Source organism: Gekko japonicus, unplaced genomic scaffold (genome assembly GCF_001447785.1).
Source record: "Gekko japonicus isolate JY-2015 unplaced genomic scaffold, Gekko_japonicus_V1.1 scaffold179, whole genome shotgun sequence".
In the NCBI taxonomy this organism is placed as follows: domain Eukaryota; kingdom Metazoa; phylum Chordata; class Lepidosauria; order Squamata; family Gekkonidae; genus Gekko; species Gekko japonicus.
The window spans coordinates 1,070,118-1,093,334 of record NW_015160213.1 but is presented as its reverse complement, the minus strand read 5'-3'; the positions used below and the strand labels follow the sequence as shown (position 1 = coordinate 1,093,334).

Below are 23,217 nucleotides of genomic sequence, written 5' to 3'. Positions count from 1 at the left end.
CCTGACACCACCTTTGACAGAAAGGAGATGCGAGACTTCAGAACAATCTCATTCCTGTGGAAAGGAAGGAGAATTAGACTATAGCGCAGAGACTTCAGAAGCCTGTCTGGCAAAGCAAAATGCCAACAGAAATGCTGCTCCCAGTGATAGACAGCACAGGTGCAGATCGTAACAGAAACAGGAACGCTTGGTGTTGCAACTTGTGGTAAAGAGATGGATTTTGGGGGAAACCCATCTCTGGACTACAGGATGCAGGTAAGTTTCCTTGATCATCCATTCAGGCGCCACTGTGCCCTAGTGACTGAGAACATCTGCCTGGACACTGTTATTCCCCCATGCCATGAATTTTAACAGGAATACTATTGTGGGAGATGCATATCTCCCACAGGCAGCAGGCAGTCCGTTGCAGTGTGAAATATTGTGGCACCCTGATTGTTAATGCAACCCATGGCAGTTGTGTTATTGTGGCCGTCTGTACTCTTCGTCTTGCAGCCTGGAGAGGAAGGCATGACATGATTTGTACACTGATAGCAGCTCTAGATGTTTGATCTGAAGCTTCCTCTTCTGACGTGACTAGAGTTGGTTGATGGAATCTACATTGCAGTGGACATCCCAGCCCCAAAAGGAGGCATCTGTCATCAGGATCAAGTGTGCAGTGGGAGGAGCAAAGGGCATAACTTGGCCAACATTCCTCTGGCAAGGGACTGTATCACCCACCATATCACCCAATAAGAAGAATCTGTCCTACAGATGCATCACGGTTTGGAAATGCTGCAGAAATCACATTTGTAAGTGTATACTTAGTATACCGCTAAGGTAAGGTGGTGGATGCCATGTGATCCAGAAGTCTCTGGATATCGATCACCAGTTGTTGAGGGCAGTGGATGAAAGCTCAAACCATGCCCATGAGACCATTGTCTGTCTAGTAGAAGGTAAACCTTGCCAGTGAGAGAATCCAGTACAGTAAACTGGAGGATGCTGGCAGGATAAGAATGAGACTGTTGTCACAACATCCAGGGAGGGTAGGATGTGCAGAGCTATTCTCACCTGATGACAGAGGGAGGAACAGAAAATGCAGTCAGGAACCAGTTATCCATGTACCAAAGAACAGTAACCCCTCAGTACTGAAGGTGCACTACAGCCACTGCCATTCGTGTTACACAAAACCTCAGGAAAATGTCAAAGCCTAAGGACAACAGCCTGTACTGGTAATGGACATCTCTCAAGATAAACCATAGAAACCAATGATGTTGATGTTTGACAGAGATGTGAAAATATGCATTCCTGAGGTCAACAGAGACAGGATGGATGTTACGGTCACCATCTAGAACTTCTTGGTCTTGATGTATAATCTTGGGGACACACCTGAAGTACCAGGGGAAGTACTGAAATAGAAAACTAGCTCCCCTTGGAAAGAAGGTGATATTAGAAATGCCTCATGAAAACTGAGAGGAGGAATGAGATCTGTGCCAGCTGCCAAACTGTTACCCAAACAGGCAGTCTCCTAATTAGTTGGGGGAATTAGCAAAGGAGACAGAGCAAGAGGCAGGTAACTGGAATTCTCCACCTAAGTATACTAGGGTTTTTCACCTTAAGAGAACTCCCAAATAACCAGGCAGATGTTCAACTGGAAAGGTTTTTATTAAAAAGAAAAAGGAAAATAAACAAAAATGCATACACACACACAGAAACACAGAGAAGAAATAACTAAGAAAATAGGGAGGAAAGGAAAAGGTTTTTAGGGAAAGGCAATAATTATTGATCTTGAAAAGGTCCATGGACGTAGTAAATTGAAGAGCAAAACAGCCAGCATTTCAGGAGGTGAGAGAGGGGAGAGTCCACAAAGTGGTGGTGTATGCAGTTGGTACCAGGAACACTCACAAAGACACACTGCTGGGATGGCAGGTTAGTCCAGTTAGAGGGCAAAATATACCCGCAGGTGGGGATGACACGTTTGCCAGAAAACAATAACTAAATGGCTTAATGAGAAAAACTTGATGGCTTTGCAAGTACCGGATGGGAAGGGGAATTGAGAAGGTGAAAAGATTTAAGTGTTACTTAATGGCCACTTAAGGTGTAATGGGTGAGGGGAATTGAGGCCAGGGCGATGATGGCATTAGGCTGAGTGAATCTAGGTCCTGGGCAACCCATTGTTCTAAAGTCATGCATTTCTGCAGGGAAAGGAGTGGGTGTAGCAAGCCAGTCTCTCTGACCTGCATTTTGAAACTATTTCCCCAAGTTGATGCCTGGCTGGCATCCATTTTGGGTCCATTTTGGCCCAAACAGTGTCCTGCACTAAGATATTGGGGTGACGTATGGAGAGGTGTTTCTGCCTCAATAAGCTATAAACTGCCTTCTGAGAGAGGAAAGGTCTGACTGCTAAGAGAAAAAGATCTTAGAAACAAGGACAAAGAGCATGACTGAAAAAAACTAGATGGGGTGTCCTCAGGCTGACCTTCAGACACCGAGACCAGTGGTATTGGAGACTTTTGTGATCTCATGGTGATTTTGAAATAAACTGCTGTACACACGTGAGTGGCTGAATGTAACACAACTGCTGAATGTAACACAACAGACTAACACAGAAACTGAAACTAAGAAAAAGAGAACCGTCCAGGGGGGTGGAATCTTCCTCCAACCCATAATCAGGTTCCGGTTAACTCTTTGCTATCCATTTTACTACAGAGACTGTTTCCCCTCTCGTAAGGAGGACCTGTGTTGCTAAGATGTCTAGAATCGGCTCAGCTCTGACAACCAAAGGAGCCAAAGGGGACCTGTCAACAGGACTGAAGATGTAGAGGTAGTAGGTTGCACAGATGATTCTGACTGTTTGTGTTCCGAGGCTCTGACTAAAATCTTATGGTGCTCTGTCTGCAGCTTCTTTGGAGGCAGAGATCAATCCTTCTCTATTTTGCTGTTTCCAAATTCTAAGGTTGTGCTGTCCTGCTGAGCAGGCTTTGATCTTGATGGGTCATTTCCAGCCTTTGAAGAGGCAGAGATCAGGACAATAGAAGGAGTAACCAATGAAGCTGACATGTCTTCAATAGCCTGTGAGGGCACAGCAGCCCTATCCCGAAGGGTGGGTTGCAGAAGGAAAGCCCATGCTTTGTTTGTACACAAACCAACTCCGAGTCATTCACAACGACAGAATAAACAGAGGTCTTAATGGTCTGATAATGGGAGGTCATCCTCACACTGAAGATGGTCTTCAATGCCACAACCTTTGGGGTGCCCCAGGTCCAAGAGAAAACTATGTACAGTTATATACACGGCTGTCTATCTACTAAGATAAAAAAATTAAGCACGGAGTCACTATATACAGAAAGAGAATGAAACCCCCCCCCCCCCCAGTGTTCCTGAGGAAAGAGGGGAGTTCTCAAATGGTGCAGCCACTGCAGTGGATGGAAGATAACTGAGTGGAAAGGAGCAACTCCTCCTTAGGCACGTAGAGGCCAAAGCTGCATCCCTGAGGGGAGGAGGCTTTCCTGTCTAAACGCTACCTCTGGAAGTTTCCAGGTCAATGCTCTGCACAGGTGCAAACCCCATCAGTGTGGTGCACTGAGACCACAAAGGAGTGACCCCATTCACTGCCACATTGTGAAACTTAACTTAGCAAGCACACTTTACTTGGGTAATGAGGACCTACTTACTACTATGTTTCTCTCCAGGAAGACTTTTTAAAGCCATGACTAACCTATATCACTTCTTCTTTTTTTTTTTGCAAAGCATAGTGGCAGAAGCCTTCAGAAATGAAGTTAAAACCGGAGCAAGAGAAAAGTGAGGCCAATTAGTTGATGGCATATAGGAGAACTGTAATGGGTGGTATAGAAAAATGGCTAGAAACAACCACTGCACTTCTGGATGACCCAGAGAGCAGCTGGTTATGTTACAGAATTTTGCATTTCCATAGTACACTGGCTTAACTTGGTAATATTTGCCATGGAAGGCAGAACCATACAATTCATTCTCCAAAAGTAGTTCAAAGTTAATCGAATTGGTAAACTTACGGGTAAACAAATGCATGCAGTTCTGTACCATTTAGTGTTCGATCCCTCTCCACTCCTGGAGATTCGATCTGAGAACTTTGGCAGAACAGAACCCCAGGAGTACAGTGAATGGTCCACCCCTTCCCTTTCCCCCATCCCCCCGCCCATGTCTGCAGAGGGGGGAAACCTAATCCTGGCACTTGGAGATGGTTGAAATGAGACGAAAATGATGTGGAGTCTCCAGATGCATTTTCTATTAACTGCAGCATATTTCCCCATTGTGGGGAGCTCTAAACTATTCTGCGGTCCCCACTTCCCAGGGCCTATGAACACTAATTGTAAGTTCTGCTGACTTCAGTATTCATTTATTTTAGGCTTTTCCACTGCAAAGTGAAGTTAAACGGTTCTTTTATATGTGACAGCTGCCATTCTTTTTGCAAGATTTGATCCCCTAAGATCCTGTCACATTAGGCAATAGCTATACATTATCAATAACAAAACTTCATTTCTCTAGTTACGCAGCAAGCTTGCCTACCTGCCCCCAGTCTCCAGTAACCCATCGTGGAGGGGGACATCTGCCCAAGCTACAGCGCATACGAACTGGTGGTTTGTTTTCTTCCTGGCAATGTGCAACTGAAAATGTTTTCAAAAGATCACTGCTTTTGCAGAGAACGATACGGTGCTTGAAACCAGGACCACATTTTGGAGTACACTGAAAGGAAGAGATATACAAGGTTTAAAAAATAAAAAGTTAAACATTGTTTTTCTAAAAGACAACGTATCTACTGTATCTAGAATTATGACAGAGCATAAACTATGCAAAATAAAGCTGCAGAATGGATTGTGCAGATTGAGCAGACCTGCACAATTTACATGGTGTGATGTTGGAATGCGGGTTGATTTGCTGGTATATGCCAAACTGAGATTTTAAACCAGTTTGTATTTGACTCATTAACTCTGGTTTTACTCATTGGGGGTTGTTGTGATATCTGAAAGCAGAAGCCCCTGCTTATTCAGGGGTACTGGCACTCTTAGCCTCTTGCATATAGAGGCAGAAGCACAGAATAGAACCTTTGTGACTGAAACGGCATTCAGTTCTCAATGGTGCTTCCTAAAGATCCCCCCTCCTTCCTTTCCTCTTCCAGCTGCCTGTTCCTCCCCTCCCTACTAGTACTGACTCACCAAGCAGAATGTGCTATAGAGACTTTAGCCTTCCCTAAAGGAAAATTTAAAATGCAGTGTGAAACAGTGAAAGGTGGTGAGAGCCTGTAAGCAATCTAAATTGTTTACAAGATGCTTTGAAATGGCTGGACAAAAGCCGTTGATGACTGCCAGAAGATAAAAGGAAGCAAAAGTTGCAAAAATTCCTTTTATTTCAGAGTTAAAATGTTCAGTCATTCAGTGAAACAGCTAGACCTACAAATATGATCACATGAAGCTGCCTTATACTGAATCACACCATTGGTCCATCAAGGTCAGTATTATCTATTAATAATGGCAGCAGTGCTCCAGGGTCTCAAGCAGAAGTCTTTCGTATCACCTACTACCAGATCCTTTTCTCAATGTGAAATGCCAGAGATTGAACCTGAGACCTTCTGCACATCAAGCAGATGCTCAACCACTGGGCCATAGCTCAGAAAGGGGAAGAGAGAGGAAAAGGAGACCTTGCTTGCCTTAGATTTTCCCTCCCACTTACTGTGGCTGATCAATTGTGACGCTTTGCTAGGAGTTTGGCAATCGAAGCAAGCTAGGATTCTGCTTGGAGGAAGGAACAGACTGAGATTTACGTACAGCAGTCTGTTCTGTATGTCTGGTACACCTGCAGTGCAATCCTAAACAGAGTTACATCCTTCTATGCTCATTGATTTTAATGGACTTGGAAGGGTGTATTGTAACAGACCATTAGATTAAGTCATTAATCTAAGCCCATTAAGGATGCCGCTGTAACTAGGGTTTGGTTTCAACAAACAGGTTTTTTCCATGTCTGAATGAAACCACTCTCTAATTTACGTTATAATGCTTCATTTCAGCAGACAAATCCCTCTCTCTTTATTTATTACTCCTGGCCGATGAATGAAACATACAAATGTGTATGAAATTCGATATTATGAGTTTACTCACTTCTGACCAATCCAAAGCAACCCACTGTGGAGGACAAGACTGGTTGTTACAAGATTCTTTTTCAATAGGTCGATATGTTAGGCAATGACTGCTGTCCAGGGACTCCTCTTCAGAAGGTCCAATTTTCCTGATACACAGAACTGTTCGCATTCTTATTCCACCATCACAGGTTTTACTGCATTCTGACCAATCTCCTATAAACCATCTGCAAGAAGAGGAATTAAAACTTTATTTAACAAATTAAATTCACACCATTAATACAGAGATGTAACTGAACACACAATAAACAAACAAAAAGCAAGCGTTCCAAAAGCAATGAGTTTTAATAAAGATCACTTCCATTTGGAGTCTGCTCTACAGTTAGATCTGGACCTCTCTCTCTCACTGTATTTACATCTAGGAACTGGCTATATTTTGCCAACATAGTAATGAACGAACTACCTCATCTATGTAGTACTTACTCAGGCGGGCAAGGCTCAGAGTTACAGGCTCTTTGATTTTCTGGTGGTTTACTGTCAGGATCACAGTAGTTGTTCTGAACTACAGAACTGTCATCCAGCCTCTTGCATACTACTTCTTGTTTCTGTGTACCTTGAAAATATAAAGGTAGTACATCATTAATAGATCTTCCATTTTTAAAATGAACAAACTCCTCATATTTCAAACCCACATAGTCTGTGACCCATCAAGCTGAATACAACCTAACAGCCCTATAGAGCACCTCACCCAAGCTTGATAAACCTCCTGGCCTTGTTGGCTACTCGGATATGCAAAAATATGACGATGGTCAAGCACCTAGCAGACCATAATACATAGTTAGTGAACTGAGAATTAAACTGAAACATGATAATTTTATATATAAAATGTATCCTCAGGACTTACATGAAATATTAACTCCACAGTATTAATTAAAACGCCCTGACCTGGATAGCCCTGGATAGCCCAACCTCATCAGATCTTGGAAGCTAAGTGGGGCTGGCCCTGGCTAGTATTTGGATGGGAGACCTCCAAGGTATACCAGGGCTGTGACACAGAGGCAGGCCATGGCAAACCACCTCTGAACTCTCTTGCCTTGAAAACCCTACAAAGTCGCCTTAAATCAGCTGCTGTGACTTGACGGCACTTTCCATCACCATTCATGTAAACATTGCATTATTTCTTTTAGTAGCTCTTTCTCATGATTACACCAAACTACCTTCTTGATAGGTGAAAGTGCCATAATCTCTGCATCTCCTTTACTAGAGCATCTCTAACAAGAACATGAATAATCGAGGAAAATGAAGTAAAATTTCATATTGCTCAGGCCTGTTCACCTCCTTTCTAGTATAAAAGTTTTACTAACGGCTGAAGACATTAGGGTTTGATGAACAAACACAAGGAAAAGAACTCACTGGAAATTTTAGTGTTGCATAACCAGGATGATGAATCATCAAAATTTTTGATCAGGTCTCCTATGTTTCCTACCTGTTTATTCTTGAACATACGCCAATGTTCTACATTTCTTAAACCCAAAACAAGCACTAAAACCAATATTTCCTTTATTCATATGCTATCCATTATACTAATACAGCACTGGCTACCCATTAATAACTGAACCTGTTCTGCTGAAAACACCTTCTAAGTCTCAAGACTATGGTTGTTGTTGTTCAGTCGCACAGTCGAGTCCGACTCTTCACGACCCCATGGACCAGCTCCCGCCAGGCCCTCCTGTCTTCCGCTGTCCTCTGAAGTTTGCTCAATTTCATGTTCGTTGCATCTATGACACTGTCTAACCATCTCATCCTTTGCCGTCCCCGTCTTCTGTGACCTTCAATCTTTCCCAGCATCAGGGTCTTCTCCAGTGAGTGCTCCCTTCTCATTTGGTGGCCAAAGTATTTGAGCTTCGGTTTCATTATCTGGCCTTCCAGGGAACAGTCAGGGTTGATTTCTTTTAGGATTGACTGATTTGATCTTCTTGCAGTCCAAGGGACTCTCAAGAGTCTTCTCCAGCACCATAGTTCAAAAGAATCTATTCTTCGGCGCTAGGCCTTCCTTATAGTCTAACTCTCGCAGCCATACATGACTACTGGGAATACCATTGCTTTGACTATGCGGACTTTTGTTGGCAGGGTGATGTCTCTACTTTTTATCATGCTGTTTAGGTTCACCATCGCTTTCCTCCCAAGGAGCAGGCGTCTTTTAATTTCATGGCTGCAGTCACAGTCTGCGGTGATCTGGGATCCCAGGAACGTGAAGTCTGTCGCTACTTCCACGACTTCCCCTTCTATTTGCCAAGGAGTGATGGGGCCGGATGCCATTATCTTAGTTTTTTTGATGTTGAGCTTCAAGCCCACTTTTGCGCTCTCCTCTTTGACCCTGAGCAAGAGGCTCTTTAGGTCCTCTTCACTTTCTGCCATTAGAGTGGTATCGTCTGCATATCTGAGGTTGTTGATCTTTTCCCCAGCAATCTTAATTCCCGCTTGTGATTCATCCAGGCCAGCATTTCGCATGATGTACTCTGCATATATACTAAATAAGTAAGGTGACAATATACATCCTTGTCGTACTCCTTTTCCTATGCTAAACCAATCAGTTGTTCCATATCCGGTTCTAACTGTTGCTTCTTCACCCTTATACAGGTTTCTCAAGAGACATGTGAAGTGGTCTGGTACTCCCATCTCTTTAAGGACCTGCCATAGTTTGTTGTGATCCACACAGTCAAAGGCTTTAGCATAGTCAATGAAGCAGAAGTAGATGTTTTTCTGGTACTCTCTTGCTTTCTGCATAATCCAGCGAATGTTGGCAATTTGATCTCTAGTTCCTCTACCTCTTCGAAACCCAGCTTGTACTTCTGGCAGTTCTCTATCCACGTACTGTTGAAGCCTAGCTTGTTAATTGCAAATAAGCATAATTTTTACCATTTCAGGGCTTATTTGGTGTTTTCCAAGAGCCTTGGTTTTTAAAAGGGCCTGGATGCCAGTGAGTCAATGAAACTGAGCTTAAACAAGACTAAAGAAGTCGAGTCGTATGTCCTAGAATTGGGGTCCCCAACGTGGTGCTTGTGGGTGCCAGGGTGCCTGCTGACACCTTTTTTGGTGCTCGCCAAGTTTTTTCTTATAAAGTGGGCAGAGCCAGGTAGGGCTTTTGCCCAGCAAGTCTTTTGCTTGACTATTGGGGATTTGATTTAAATGTTTTGGCGGCAGCTGCCACCACAGCACAAGGACCTGCACTGTGTTACTGGAGTTAAGGCGAGGCAATGATTTTACCTCTGAACCTGGAAGCCCATCTGAGGCATTTTGTTATGTTAGGTCAGGAACATTCCAGGATTATCTACCAGAGACTGGCTTGGAGCTCTAGAACAATAGCCCACCAGGACTCTGGAAGTGACCAATGAGAAACTAATCGTTGGGAGTTGGGTGTGTTTGGGTGTGAATTTTGCATGCTATTTAAACAGGGCTCTTGCCCTGGTGTTTTAGTCTTGTTCCTGAAATCACTTAATAAAGTAGAGCTGTTCACTGCAATGCATCTTGAACCCAGTATTTAACACTGGCGACAAAGGCGGGATCCTGTTGAGCGAGCCTAGAGCCCATCTGCACCGCACCGCACACCAAGCTCCAGTGCCATGTGCATCGTACCGCAACCAAGACCATGGCTGCCACTCAAGGACACTTTGACCCATTCAACGCCACTGCTAAGGACTGGGACTCCTTCATTTCTTGCTTCGAGTTCTTCCTCAAGTCCTCCGAGGTCGACAAAGCCGCGAAGAAGCGTGCCACCTTCTTCCAGGTCTGCAGCCACTCAACATTCGAGATCGCTTGCTCGCTGCTAGCGCCAGTGGAGCTACGAAACACCCTGTACCAGATTATTATAGACCAGCTGAAGGAGCACTTCGTGCGAACGCCCTCCGCATTGCAGCCCACCACACATTCTACACGAGGAACCAGGAAACGGGTGAGTCAATCACGGCCTATGCTATGGCACTCCAATGTGCCACGTGACACTGCAACTTCCACAATCTCAAGGAAGTGCTCTGTGACCGGCTGTTGTGCGGACTTCGGGACGAGTGGTTCCAATGACAGCTCATTGCCAAGTGGGACCCCACATTCAAGGACACACTTGAAGAAGCCCTTTCCGCAGAAGCCGCCGACCAGTTCACTGCAGAGGTCCACCAAACTCTGAGCCCGCCAGCTTCACAGAGGCCCAATACCACAGCCCACCATGTGGATACCTCCGACGAGGACAAGGAGGTCCTGAAAATACATTGCCCAGCCCGCCACGGCACTAGTACATTTGCCACAGCTTGCACCAATGAATCTACCACTTCAACACCATGCGCCAGCTGCGGGGAGCCCTATGAGCAGAAATCCTGCCATTTCCGTGACGCCATGGAGCTGCAGAAAGGTCAGCCATATCGCCTGCACCTGCCGTTCCAAGAGAACCTGAAGGCGACAGTCCATGCATGCCATGGAACTGCACACCACTGCTGTCCAGCCACACCAGGTACTGCACTTGCCCCAGGACACCCCCGATAAAAATTAAAGTGACTGTTGTAATCGAGGGAGCCCTTTGCATGATGGAGCTAGAAATAGGGTCCTCCATTTCCATAATCTCGGAGGACACCCTCCGTAGGCTCTGCCCTAAATGGGGCCCTTGTCTCCACCTGGCCGGTTTCATCCTACAAGACTTTCAACATAATGCGGTGGCTGTGAAAGGGGTGGGAAAGTTTTGGGTGCACTACTGGAATTTTGAAGGACTCTTGGACTTGCTGATAGTGGGGGCCGTCGCATGGCTTTACTAAGATTAGCATGGTTCGAGCCTTTGGGTTTCCAGGTCATGGGGGTACCCCAAATTGCCTGAGAAGTCTCTCAGCAGCTGTGTGACGAGCTCCCAGCCATATTTGATGGGACGCTCAGTCGGTACACCATTTCCCTCCAGCTCCACCCAGAGGTGCAGCCCATAAGGCTGAAGGCCAGGCACGTCCCATTCATGGTCGTTTGGTGGACCAAGGGGTTTTGGAACCAGTCTCACATGCCCTCTGGGAAACCCTGATTTTTATGCCCGTTAAGCCCAACGGGGACATCCGCATCTGTGCGAACTATAAATGTACCATTAATAAGGCACTGCAGGACCACGCCTACCCAGTCCCAGTAGGCAGCCACGTCTTGGCCTCCTTGGCGGGCACTAAGATTTTCAGGAAGTTGGACTTGGCCCAGGCCTACCAGCAACTCCCAGTGGATGATACGACAGCAGAGGCCCAGACCATAGTCACGCACAGGGGCGCATTCAGGGTGCGGCAACTACAATTTGGTGTCAGCATGCCCCCAGGGAGTTTCCAAAATCTCATGGACTCCCACCTTAAAGGAATCCCCAGGGTCCAGTGCTTTTTCTATGACGTTCTGATCGCCGCCCCCACAGAAGAGGAATTTGTCAGCTGGTTGCATGCTGTCCTGCAGTGGTTCCAGTCGGGCAGCCTGAAGGTGAAGCGGGAGAAGGGCCTCCTGGGTGTTCCACGGGTTGAGTTCCATCCATCTGGCCTCAGACAAGGTTAGCGCCATCGTCAACGCCCCTGCATCTACTTCCAAGCAGGAGCCATAGGCTTTCTTGGGGCTACTGAACTTTTATCATTCCTTCTTGCCCCGTAAAGCTGCGCTGGCAGAGCCACTTCACCACCTCCTCGATAAGAAAGCCCCATGGGTATGGGGCTGACAACAAGCTGCTGTGATCCAGGCCGTGAAGGAGCTGCTCACTTCCAACACAGTTCTGGCCCATTTCGATGAAAAGCTGCCTGTCATGCTTGCTTGCGACACTTCTCCATGTGTGGTTGGTGCCGTTCTTGGCCACCAGCTGCCAGAGAGCAGGGAAATCCCCATGACATATTACTCCCACACCCTGTCTTTTGCCAAGTGTAACTATGTGCAAATCGATAAGGAGGCGCTGGCCATCGTTGCGGGGGTCAAGAAATTCCACGACTACCTCTATGGGCGGCTGTTCACCATTGCAATGGACCACAAGCCTCTGCTGGGACTTCTTGCCCCAGATTGACAGAACCCCCCCCCCCAGATGCTCTCACCTCGGGTACTTCATTGGTCCATTTTCCTTGTGAGGTACCAGTACTCCCTCCACCACCATCCTGGGAAGGTGATGGGACATGCCGATACACTCAGCCGCTTGCTGCTCCAACGATCCGGACTCAGCTCCTGCGCACCAGGTCCTGCTTGTGGAGGAGCTTCCCAACCGCCCTCTTCACGCCGTGGACATTTCCCACCACACTGCAAAGGACTGGGTCCTCTCCTGCATTCTGGACTGGGTGGGTGGGGGTTGGCCCACCAGCCGGGTGGGCCCAGACTTTAACAGCCTTCTCATCCTGCCGGGACGAGCTCTCAGCTCACAAAGGGTGCTTACTGTGGGGCAGTCCTGCTCCCCTGCGCCAGCGAGTCTTGTCGGACCTGCATGAGACGCACCCCGGAATTGTGCAGATGAAGGAGCCATATGTGTGGTGTCCAGGAATGGACAGCGAAATAGAGGCCTGGGTCCAGTGCTGCCAGGCCTGACAAGAGACCCGGCACCCAATGTGCAGCATTGGGAGTTATGTATATGTTATGTGAATAGCTCATCATTGGGAGTTGGGTGTATTTGGGTGTGGGTTTTGCATGCTATTTAAACAGGGCTGTTGCCCTGGTGTTTTAGTCTTGTTCCTGAAATCACTTAATAAAGTAGAGCTGTTCACTGCTATGCGTCTTGAATCTAGTATTTAACACATTCTAAGCCCAATACTAAAACATTTCTTTTTTTTTTACTTTAAAATTAGTCCACCTTTCTCACTGAGACTCAAGGACATTCAGTCAATAGGATGAAACATCTAATAAACAATGTAATAGGACTAAGATTACAGAAATGTGAAACAAAGCAAAGAGTATAATACACAATATGTTAAACAATGCAGAACATGGTATTACGTAAGTGGAAAACAATGCAGTGAGATATATACAGGATTATACATACAGTAGCCAGATAATACACACTATACACAGATGTATGCTCCACCGTCCCATTCCCTTTATGAAAGTGCCTCCCTAAACCATTCCATTATAATATAACCATATTACCTTTGTGCAAGGGGCAAAATAATCTGGTGGACTGTATTTTAATATAACATAGATTACAACGATGCCAATGAATGTTACTTGTTCATCACGTAACTATACTGAGGAATGCAAAGAAACTGCATAAAATATATTCTTTAAAATGAATTTGCTACATTTTTCCTGTCTGAACGTTCTTCCCAAAAGGCTCAATGTTAATAAAGTATTGGCTACTTTCTACTACTGTCCCATTCAAATTGGAGCAGCAGATGGAGCTGCTATGGATATCGGCAAGGCAGAAAGAACTCAAGAAACTTTCCTCCTTCATTCTACGTTCACACACCTTAAGGATGAACATAAAAAAATTAAAAAGTAGCTGCTTCCCCTGTGCAGGTAACCTACTGGAAATATATATTATCGTTTTATGAACTGAGTTACTTGAACAATGGAAGGGGATGGGGAAAACCACAGATGGATTTTACATATGAAAGAATTGTGGACTCAGCTTTTACACTTAAAGACCATGTCTAGGACTGTGCTCAGAGACAACTTGCTCTTGAATTCTAAATGTGTGAGGGGGGTAGGAGATTTGAAGGTATTCAGTGGTGAGGGAAAGTGGTGAAGGAAAGGCACTTAGCAGGAAGTCACTTTTTGTCTCATATTTCAGGACTCAGCTCTGGTTTTTAAACAGATTCCTGAACGAAGCTCGAGTAAACTGGGAAGAGGGATGGGAGAATACGCAAGGAGAACTTGCTGATAATAAGAAATGGATGGATGGAGTGGGAAAAAAAGAACACACTTTTATGATGGTCTCCTGTGGAACGAATAGAAAACAAGGAGTGGACTCAATTGTAAAGGATCAAACAAAATATGACTTTTTTCTTTGTAATTTGCTAGTTATGGAAGTGGGGTCTGTAATTACAGAGGTGCAGGACCTTCAAACTTTCCAGGGAAAATGCCATAATTCTAGAATACCCAAATCTTCCCTTTGATTATGCTGGCAGGGAGGAAGGGATGCAAATGCTGAACAGTGAAAGAATGAACTCTCCATATACTCAGAGGCACATTATCAGCACTTGTTATATCTGCTTAAGGATACTGCACTATGGATAAACTGGATGATGTTGTGCTAGTCATTTACCTAGTTCTTTTGCTATTCCTCTTTTTTATGGTATTTTCCTGGCATAAAATAGGCCCAATGTCAATCCATAGATTCAGACTAAACAGTATTTTCACTGTTGCCATGAAAACGAGTGACACAATGGGTGACACTGTAGTATCTTTTTTTGTTTTTGAACAGCTGATAATAAGCCTGAAAGCCTCTATCTGTGTTGAAAGCTGCGGGGATTTTAACGTCATAAATGCAAGACAGTATGTGTGTGACTGTATGTACTAGATATATCTTAGTTGTCTCAATACTCTGGTAATCTGAGCCTACCGGCTTGCATGAGGTTTTAGTTTTTGCCTGTGGCATGTTTGATTTTGCAGGCTATACCATTGTCTCACATCATGTTGCTATGCTGCCAGACTCACTGTAGCCCTGTTTACAGAGTTGTCTCTATTTTTAACCTATGAAAGGTTGGCAGGTATGTGGTTAATTTTTGGTTACTTAGCCATATCCTTTACCAAGACAAAAACAGTTGCTCAAACTTCTCTAAAGGCACTACTGTATTTTTCTAGCAGCAACCAATACTTGGTTTTATTTAAAAAAGCTACCTGCTGAAAAAGTTTAAAAATAGGATAGGATAAAAATGTTTAAATTCTTCAGTATAATCCCAGAGATGATTTGATTGCAAATTCATAAATTTGTGAAACTGATTTTTTTTAAAAAAAGGTTTATTAAACACTGCTGTTCTCCATCTCATATATAATGCAGAATTCTCAGCACTAAATTTCCAGTTACTGACTCGTTGTAAAGTGACAACCTGAAATTTATTTCTGAAATGTTGTGTAGAAGGAAAGAGACTGTTAGTTTTAACTGACTGCTTCTACTTAGCTCAAAATAGGATACATTTAATAAAGCCAGTGAGACTGTTGGCTCTCAGTGGGAAGAATCTTGAAGCCAAACAAGACAGACAACCCAGATGTCATCTGGCTAGCCAAAACATATGTTGATCTAGTTAAAAATAAACTATTTCATAAAGCCTTGTATTATTCGATTTACTTTATGGTACAATAATGGTAGTTGCCCGAATATATTTCAAACCACTACTACCCCACTGAAATACTATTGTATAGTTCCTATTCAACAAAAATGTTAAAATAAACAAAATAATACTATAGACAGTATTTTTAAGCAACGGTTAGTGACCCCAAACCAGAAATATAGAAGTATAGCATAACGCTGTATGCATGCTTCTGCACTTGTAGAATCCCCACTAGGGATGGGCATGAACCAAAAAAATGGAGGTTCGTCCTGGTTCATGAGATCCCACGAACCACGAGAAACCTCACCCGCTTCACAAACTCGTTCAGTTCATGAGATTCATGAAGATTCATGAATCTTCCCTTCCTGCTTTCTGCTGGAAGGGGGGGGTAGATCTTGCAAAAGCCATTTAAAGGGAATATTTGCAAGCCATTTCACCATTTTAACCCACCGGGGGGGGGGGAGGATCGTTGAAATAGCTTCCAATGGGAAGGCATTTAAATGCCTTCTCCAAGCCCCACCGCTGGCACCAACACAAACCACACAAATCCACCTGGTTGGTTTGTGGGGGCTCATGAGGGCGGGATAGCATGAACTGAAATTCATGAACCAGGCCTGGTTCGTGACAAACTTCAGTCCATAATTCAGTTTGTGCCCATCTCTAATCCCCACAGTTTACTGTTTGGAGGGTGGTCTCCTTCCCTCAAGTAACATATGATTGTCTTCTCACACACTCCAGGCATCCAATGCAGTCTTTTAAGTGTGAACAAACCTCTACTTGAAAACCCTTTTTTCTATGGAAACTGGCTTCTTTAGATATATAAATTCTTCGCATCCCTAAATGATTAACAACATAATCCTAAAGGGAGTGGGGTGAACTGGCACAGGGAGCCGATTGATCCTTATACTGGTATAACTCTGAGTTACACTGGCATAAGGGCATTACAACAGTACAGGACATTAGCACCACTGCACTGCTCTGTTGCACCAGTGCAGCTGTGCCACAGCTGCATGGCAGCGCAACTCTGGGGCAGTCCCCTGCACCAGTGTCCATGTAGGCGTTCTGGGGGACATGGCTGCATTTAGGTGACCCCCTAAGCACTTTCAGCACAGAATGCCCCCCCAACAGATGCAAAGTGTCATCCAAAATGGCAGCTTAGTCCATAGGTGAAAAATAATGCCCTCCACTGCTCTGGCCATGCCCACAAGTTCTCAAGATGCTCAGGATATGAACTAAGCCTGCAACCAATCATCACACTCTCCTGCTCCAGCATCCACTTACAGCCCCCACAAAAACAGGTTGCTTACCTGTAACTGATGATCTTTGAGTGGTCATCTGTGCATTCACACCTCTGGGATATAGTGCACCTGCGCCGACCTCGATCGGTTCCTCTTGAAAGCGAAAGGGATTTTCGCGCCCACTCCCCAGTCACGCGCCAGCCCAACAGCGCATGACCAAGGGAGGGGCACGACAATCCTGCCAGTTCCTTCTGACCGCTGCCATCAGTCTCAGAGTAATAAAAAGGAGAGGACCGAAAGCAGAGGGGAAGGAGGGCGGGTGGTGTGAATGCACAGATGACCACTTGAAGATCATCAGTTACAGGTAAGCAACCTGTTTATCTTCTTCATGGTCTCTGTGCATCACACCTCTGGGAGATTAGCAAGCAAAAAACAGGCCTACATGGAGGAGGGAGTTGAAGGTCCTAGACTTGCACCACCTGCAACACTGCCCATCCCACCATGTTGAAGAAGACGCACATCCAGGGCATAATGCTTCACGAACATGTGAGGGGTAGCCCAGGTTGCTGCTTGACAGATGTCAGTGAGCGACGAACCTCTCAGGAAGGCTGTGGATGTGGCTAATGCCTGGGTAGAGTGCGCTTGGAGCAGCCCCAGAAGTCGCCGTCTGGCCAGTAAGTAGCACAGTTTAATGGTTTCCACAATCCATTTGGATAGACGCTGCGAAGAGAGCTTCTTCCCCTGCACAGGTGTGCTATAGGAGACAAACAAGGCTGGTGACTGACGGAATGACCTTGTTCTATCAAGGTAGAAGAGTATGGCTCTCTTGACATCTAAAGTATGAAGACAGCGTTCCTCGTTGCTCGTAGGGGATGGGAAAAATGTTGGAAGAGCAATGTCAGCTTGCAAATGGAACTCGGAAACAACCTTGGGCAGGAAAGAGACATCCGGGGCCAAGGTGACACCATCATGGTGAAAACCCAAATACGGAGAATCGCAACCGAGTGCAGACAATTCCCTCACTCGTCTTGCTGAGGTAATGGCTACTAGGAAGGCAGTCTTCCATGAGAGAAGCTGCAGACTAGACATGGCCATGGGCTCAAACGGTTTGCCTGTTAATTTGGACAGTACTAAAGGTAAGTCCCAGGAGGGAGTCGGCCCACAAGCCAGAGGAAAGAGGTGGGTGAGGTCCTTCAGAAACTGCTTCATTTGTGGGTGAGAAAAAACAGAATAGCCGTCCACCGCAGGATGACTGGTGGAGATGGCGGCTAGATAGACTTTTAAGGAGGAGCAACTAAGACTCAAGTCCAGGCGGGTCAACAAGAATCCGAAGATTACCCTCAAGTCCGTAGGGGGTGGTGGCAAACCCAATGACTCAAGGTAAGACAGGAATTTCTTCAACTTCCCTTCATAGGAAGCACGTGTAGCTGGCTTCCGACAGTTCAACAGTGCCAGGCTTTCACATAGGGGCCACCACTACCACTGCCACCAATGAGGTGGACAACATTGGGGTGAAGGATGGCCTGGGAAGATCTGCCACAACTTCTGCGTGACCGATACCACTGGACTTACCTGGTTGAGCTATAGGATAACATCATTCTTGGAGAACTGTCTATTTACCATCTGGCATGTATCCGGAGACCATCTTGTTAAATGAGTACAATTGTTATTAATGTTTTTATTGCTTTTATCTGTTTTATATGGGCTTTGCCCCTTGTAAGCCACCCTGAGCCCACTCTGCGGGGAGGGTGGTGTATAAATCTTAATAATAAATAAATAAATAAATAAAATAAGAACAAGGTCTATCCTGTGTTTGAGCTGTGTTAGGGGATCCTCCACGCTGTGAGTTTGAGGTGTGGTACATCGTAGTGAAGCACTCGGCCCTCCTGAGTCAGAAGGAGATCTGGTGCCGGGGGGAAATGTATGTAGGTGCCCCGGGACATGTGGAGTAGAGCTAGGAACCAGTGCTGACGTGGCCACCATGGTGCCACGAGGATGCATTGAGGTTGTTCCTTCATGATTTTGCTTAGCACTTTGGTAAGTAGATGAATTGGTGGGAACAGGTACATGTGCCTGTGGGACCATGGGAAAAGAAGGCCATCCCCCAGGGACAGTGGGTCCTGTCCCGCCCTAGTACAGAACAGATGACACTTCGTGTTCTGACGTGTCGCAAACGCATCTATTTCTGGGCAACCCCATATGTGGAAAATTGGTTGGAGGTAAGCCCAGTTGAGTTCCCACTCGTGGAGGGATGCGCCTCCCCTGCTCAGAAAGTCTGCATGCACATTGAGCGATCCTGGCAGGTGAGCAGCAATGATGAACACGCCCCGAGACTGACATTCGGTCCAAATCTCCAGGGCCAGTTGACAGTCCCCTGGACACTGTCCCGCTTTGCCTATTCAGGTAGCACAGTGCGGTGGTGTTGTCTGTCAGGATTGCCACTGTACGGTGAGTCACGAGGTGGCGAAAGGATCTTAGGGCATACTGGATGGTGAGCAGTTCTAGGAAGTTTATGTGTTTGTGGGCCACGAGGTTCCCATTTGGTGCCCACACACACACCTGGGAGGTGAGCCCCCCATCCCCACAGGGATGCATCTGTGGTTAGGGTCATTTCGGGGCTGGGTGCAAGAAATGGGGCTCCCTGAAGGAGGTTGTCTGGAGTTTCCCACCACTGTAGGGAATTCAGCACTTGCACAGGTAGCACGAACCATTGAGATTGGAGCTGCCACTGTGGATGGAAACATTTGAGGAACCACAAGTGGTCTCATCTGTACTCTGGCGAAGACAAGTACCGCTGTGGTGGCGGCGTTGGATCTGCTTTGCTGCCGCATCTCCCTGTGTTCTTATCAGGTTGATGAGAACGATAATGTCTCCCACCCTTTTGGGAGGGAGAAAGGCTCAGCAGACAGTCAAATCCAAAATCGCTCCGATAAACTGGACTCTCAATGAAGGAAGGAGCACTGACTTTTTTAGGTTCACCCTCAGGCCCAACGCATCCAGGATGACCAGTGTCAAATCGATATGGTTGAGCAGAGTCTCTCTGGAGTTTGCTATCAACAACCAATCGTCTATGTACGGAAAGATCCGTACACTCTGGTGACGGAGGTACGCCACAATGACAATCATAATTTTTGTAAAGACTATGGGCGCCACTTAGAGTCCAAAACGGAGGGCTTTGTACTGAAAATGGCCTTCTGCGACTGCAAAACACAAAAACTTCCTGTGAGATGGGTGGATAGTTATATGAAACTATGCGTCTTGCAAGTTCAGGGTTACCATCCAGACACCTTCGCTGAGAAGGGGGAGAATGCTTTGTAATGCTGTCATTCAGAATTTCTGATAGGAGATAAACCGGTTGAGTGAAATTATGAAATTGGGGGCCTCAGGTATCTGGATAAATTCTATGAGGTACCCTTTTTCGATGACGGAGAATACTCACCGGTCTGATGCTATTCGCTGCCAAGCAGCCATGTAGGGAGACAGGCGGGTAGGGGTGGGACAACAGGAGTCAAAGGCTCTGCTTGGGAGCTTTCAGAGTCTTAGCCCTAGGCTGAGCGGCAGATGAGAATTTTGGTTTGTGCCCGTAAGGGCGGGAAGACACAGTGGGTGTGCATTGCCACTGTGTTTCCGGGGACGACTTAATAGAAGATCTACAAGATCATGGCTTGTTCCAGGATTTTGCTTTGGATAGTTTAGGAGCCGATGTGACTCCTAAATTCCGTGATGTCTTTATGCTTTTGTCTAGGTTTTGCAGGACCGTATCAGTTGTGGCACTGAAAAGGCCCTAACCCTCGAATGGGAGGTCTTCAATGAGAGCACTGGTGTCCTATGGTAAGGCAGTAGAACGCAACCAGGCATGTTGTCGGAGGGTAACTGCTGAAGTCAGCGTTTTGGTGGCCACATCCAGTGTGTGTTTAGCTGCACTGAGCTGATGCTTGGCCAAAAGCATTCCCTCCTTTTGAATCCTGTGAGCCTAACGGTTAGAGTCCTCAGGGAGGGTTGCAATAAACTCGGATATTTGCTCCCAGAGAGCAAACTGATATCTGCCCATCCATGCAGTATAGTTTGAAATCTTGATGCCAAGTGCTCCAGCAGAATAAAATTTTCTTTCAAATGAATCAATTTTTCTCCCTTCTTTCTCGGGAGGGGTGGAATGACTACATCTGTCTTTGGAAGAAGAGGTAACTACCACAGAATTAGGTTTAGGGTGGTTGAATAAAAACTCAGCACCTTGCTCCTGCACCTTATACATATGATCTACTCTCTGGCTCGAGACAGGGATAAATGCTTGGTGAGACCATGGGGTTTTAGCCGCCTGAAGCAGGACCGATGTCATTGGAAAGGCTATCGGGGTAGAGCTGTCCATCTGTACAATATCAAACACAGAGTCCGTTACAGTAGGGGGGGGGTTGCACCGTTGACAGGGTCAACCTGTTTGCCATCCATTTGATAAAGTCCCCATAAGATTTGAGATCCTCTGATGGAGAAACTGGAAGATCATCGCCCACTTGTTGAGGTGGCGAGGGTTCCACCTGAGGATCGGGGTTTTCATCTCCTGATTGGGAGGATGTGTCGGAAGAATGTTCAGATGGTTTGGAAAAAGGAAATAGGCAACATCGGTGTCAATGGGACCGGGTCCGATGTCGCTTTAAAATTGGGAACTATTGGAGGTGGTGGTTTGGAAGGTTTGCCCATCGGTCTTGATGGCTGAGGCTGCACAAACTCCGGCGTTGGTGGAGGATCTCGATACCAAGAGAGCTGGGAGGAGGTAGACTGACGGTCCCAATCCACCGGCTGGGGTGGGAACCACGGCATGCCATTCAAGAATGGATAGGCCCCATATGTATTTTGCCATTGCCGCTGATTCCAGAGGGGTGGCGGTGGGTGGATCGGTGCCGATGGCTGTTCTTGATCATCGGGTCGGAATGGTGAAGGACGGACAAAGGTGTCGGCTCCATGGTCGGAATGTAGGCTTTCAACACTGGAAGACTGGGAGATTTGTGTCAAGTTCATATTGTGCTCAGAGCCAGTGAGCTGGATAGGACGCAGCAAAGGCGACCGCAGTACACCTTGTGGCTGCTCTCAGCTTGAAGAGTCAAGCGAAGCAGCCCCCACAAGATTTGATTCCATGGCCCTCCGAGGGGTCAGCTGAGTTTGCATAGGTGGAGTTTTCTTATGCTTTTTGTGCTTGACTGGCCGATCGTCCTTGCTTTCCCTGCATTTTTTGGAGGGAGTATGGGCTAAGGACTGAGATGTCTGGGCTGAGCGTTTCAGTATTGGGTGGTCAACTTCTGAGTTAGTCAGTATCGGGGACAATGCAGCCGTCGATGCTGAGACGGCAGTCGACATTGACGCATGCCCCGAAGTGTCCTGTGACGACATCGGTGAGAGCACTAACTCCAAAAGCATGATGCGAAGTCTAGCAGCTCTGTTCTTTCTCGTCTGCTTTGAGAACTTCGCGCAATGTGCACAAGAGTCCACTCGGTGTGATTCCTCAAGGCACAGAAGGCAAAGCGAGTGTCCGTCCAGGGGAGTGATTTTACTACTGCACTTGAGGCACCGTTTAAAGAAACCCCACCTCTTGGCCATAGGCCGGGAGAAGGGGGGGCACGGTCTGTGAAAAAGAGACCAAACAAAGTCCGGGGGGGACACAACAAATTTGTAGTAGCAATGTCCTTTTACTTAATAAAAAACAAGAAAAAAGGTGAAGAAACTTAGAAGAAAAAGAGGAATAGACCTTAAAGCCAAAAGTTTTACCAACCGAAGAGAAGATCCTACCAGCACGGCGGTCAGAAGAGAACTGGCTGGATTGTTGTGCCCCTCCCTTGGTCATGCACAGTGGGGCCGGCGCGTGACTGGGGAGCAGCCGCGAAAATCTCTTTTGCTTTCAAGAGGAACCGATCGAGGTCGGCGCAGGCGCACTATATCCCAGAGGTGTGATGCACAGAGACCACGAAGAAGATCCATAGTTTCTAGAGATTCCTAAAGTGCCACATGCTGTGTATGATGTGGTGATTTTAAAAAGAATCTCCCACTGCCTGAAAGAGTGGCAGCTAGAAGAGAGGGTTGCTGGCAGGTAGTCTTCCACCACAGCAGGAGACCTGCTGACCCTGTGTTGATGAGCCAAATCTTTTCATAACTTTAGGAGAACAACAATCTCTCACTCCACAGAAAGAAAATAACTGTAAAAATTTTTCTAATAAGTACAAAACAAAGGAAAAACAAAATAAACACAATCCTTTCTTACTATGTCTAAAACTTAGCCCTATATGATACTGGATTAAAAGGAAAGCAGAATAATTTTAGATGCCCAAATTGTTTCCATGTGTTTGAGCTGTTTCTCTACAAGTTATTAATCAGCATGTCAGTTAATGTCTATATTTTCAGTTATGCAAATAATGGGCTTTCTTACAGTGGACCTGTTTATCTCTTTCTCTGAATTTTGCTGTAGTTTGTCTTTATATTATTATTTATTTATTTATTAAATTTTTATCCTGGCCAAGGATAAAAGCTGATTGACCCCTAACCTAGGACAGTACCAAAGTATACTGGTAGCATTTCCAGAATGATTCTGACCTCATAACACTTTTACCTTCCAGTTATTATATCAGTAATAGTATTGCCATTGAAAGAAGCCTGCTGACTCAGACAGAGGTCAAGAATG

General features: G+C 45.9%; 1 protein-coding gene across 1 annotated transcript in view; it reads right to left on the bottom strand.

Annotated features, from left to right (window-relative positions):
• Positions 1 to 23,217, bottom strand: part of ADAMTS6 (ADAM metallopeptidase with thrombospondin type 1 motif 6) — a 191,021-nt gene that overhangs the window by 11,563 nt on the left and 156,241 nt on the right. The window contains exons 20-22 of the mRNA XM_015410253.1: positions 6,569 to 6,698; positions 6,108 to 6,312; positions 4,522 to 4,698 (exon numbers count right to left, since the gene is read on the bottom strand). Coding sequence (XP_015265739.1) covers positions 4,522 to 4,698; positions 6,108 to 6,312; positions 6,569 to 6,698 — 512 coding nt within the window. The remainder of the gene's footprint in view (positions 1 to 4,521; positions 4,699 to 6,107; positions 6,313 to 6,568; positions 6,699 to 23,217) is intronic.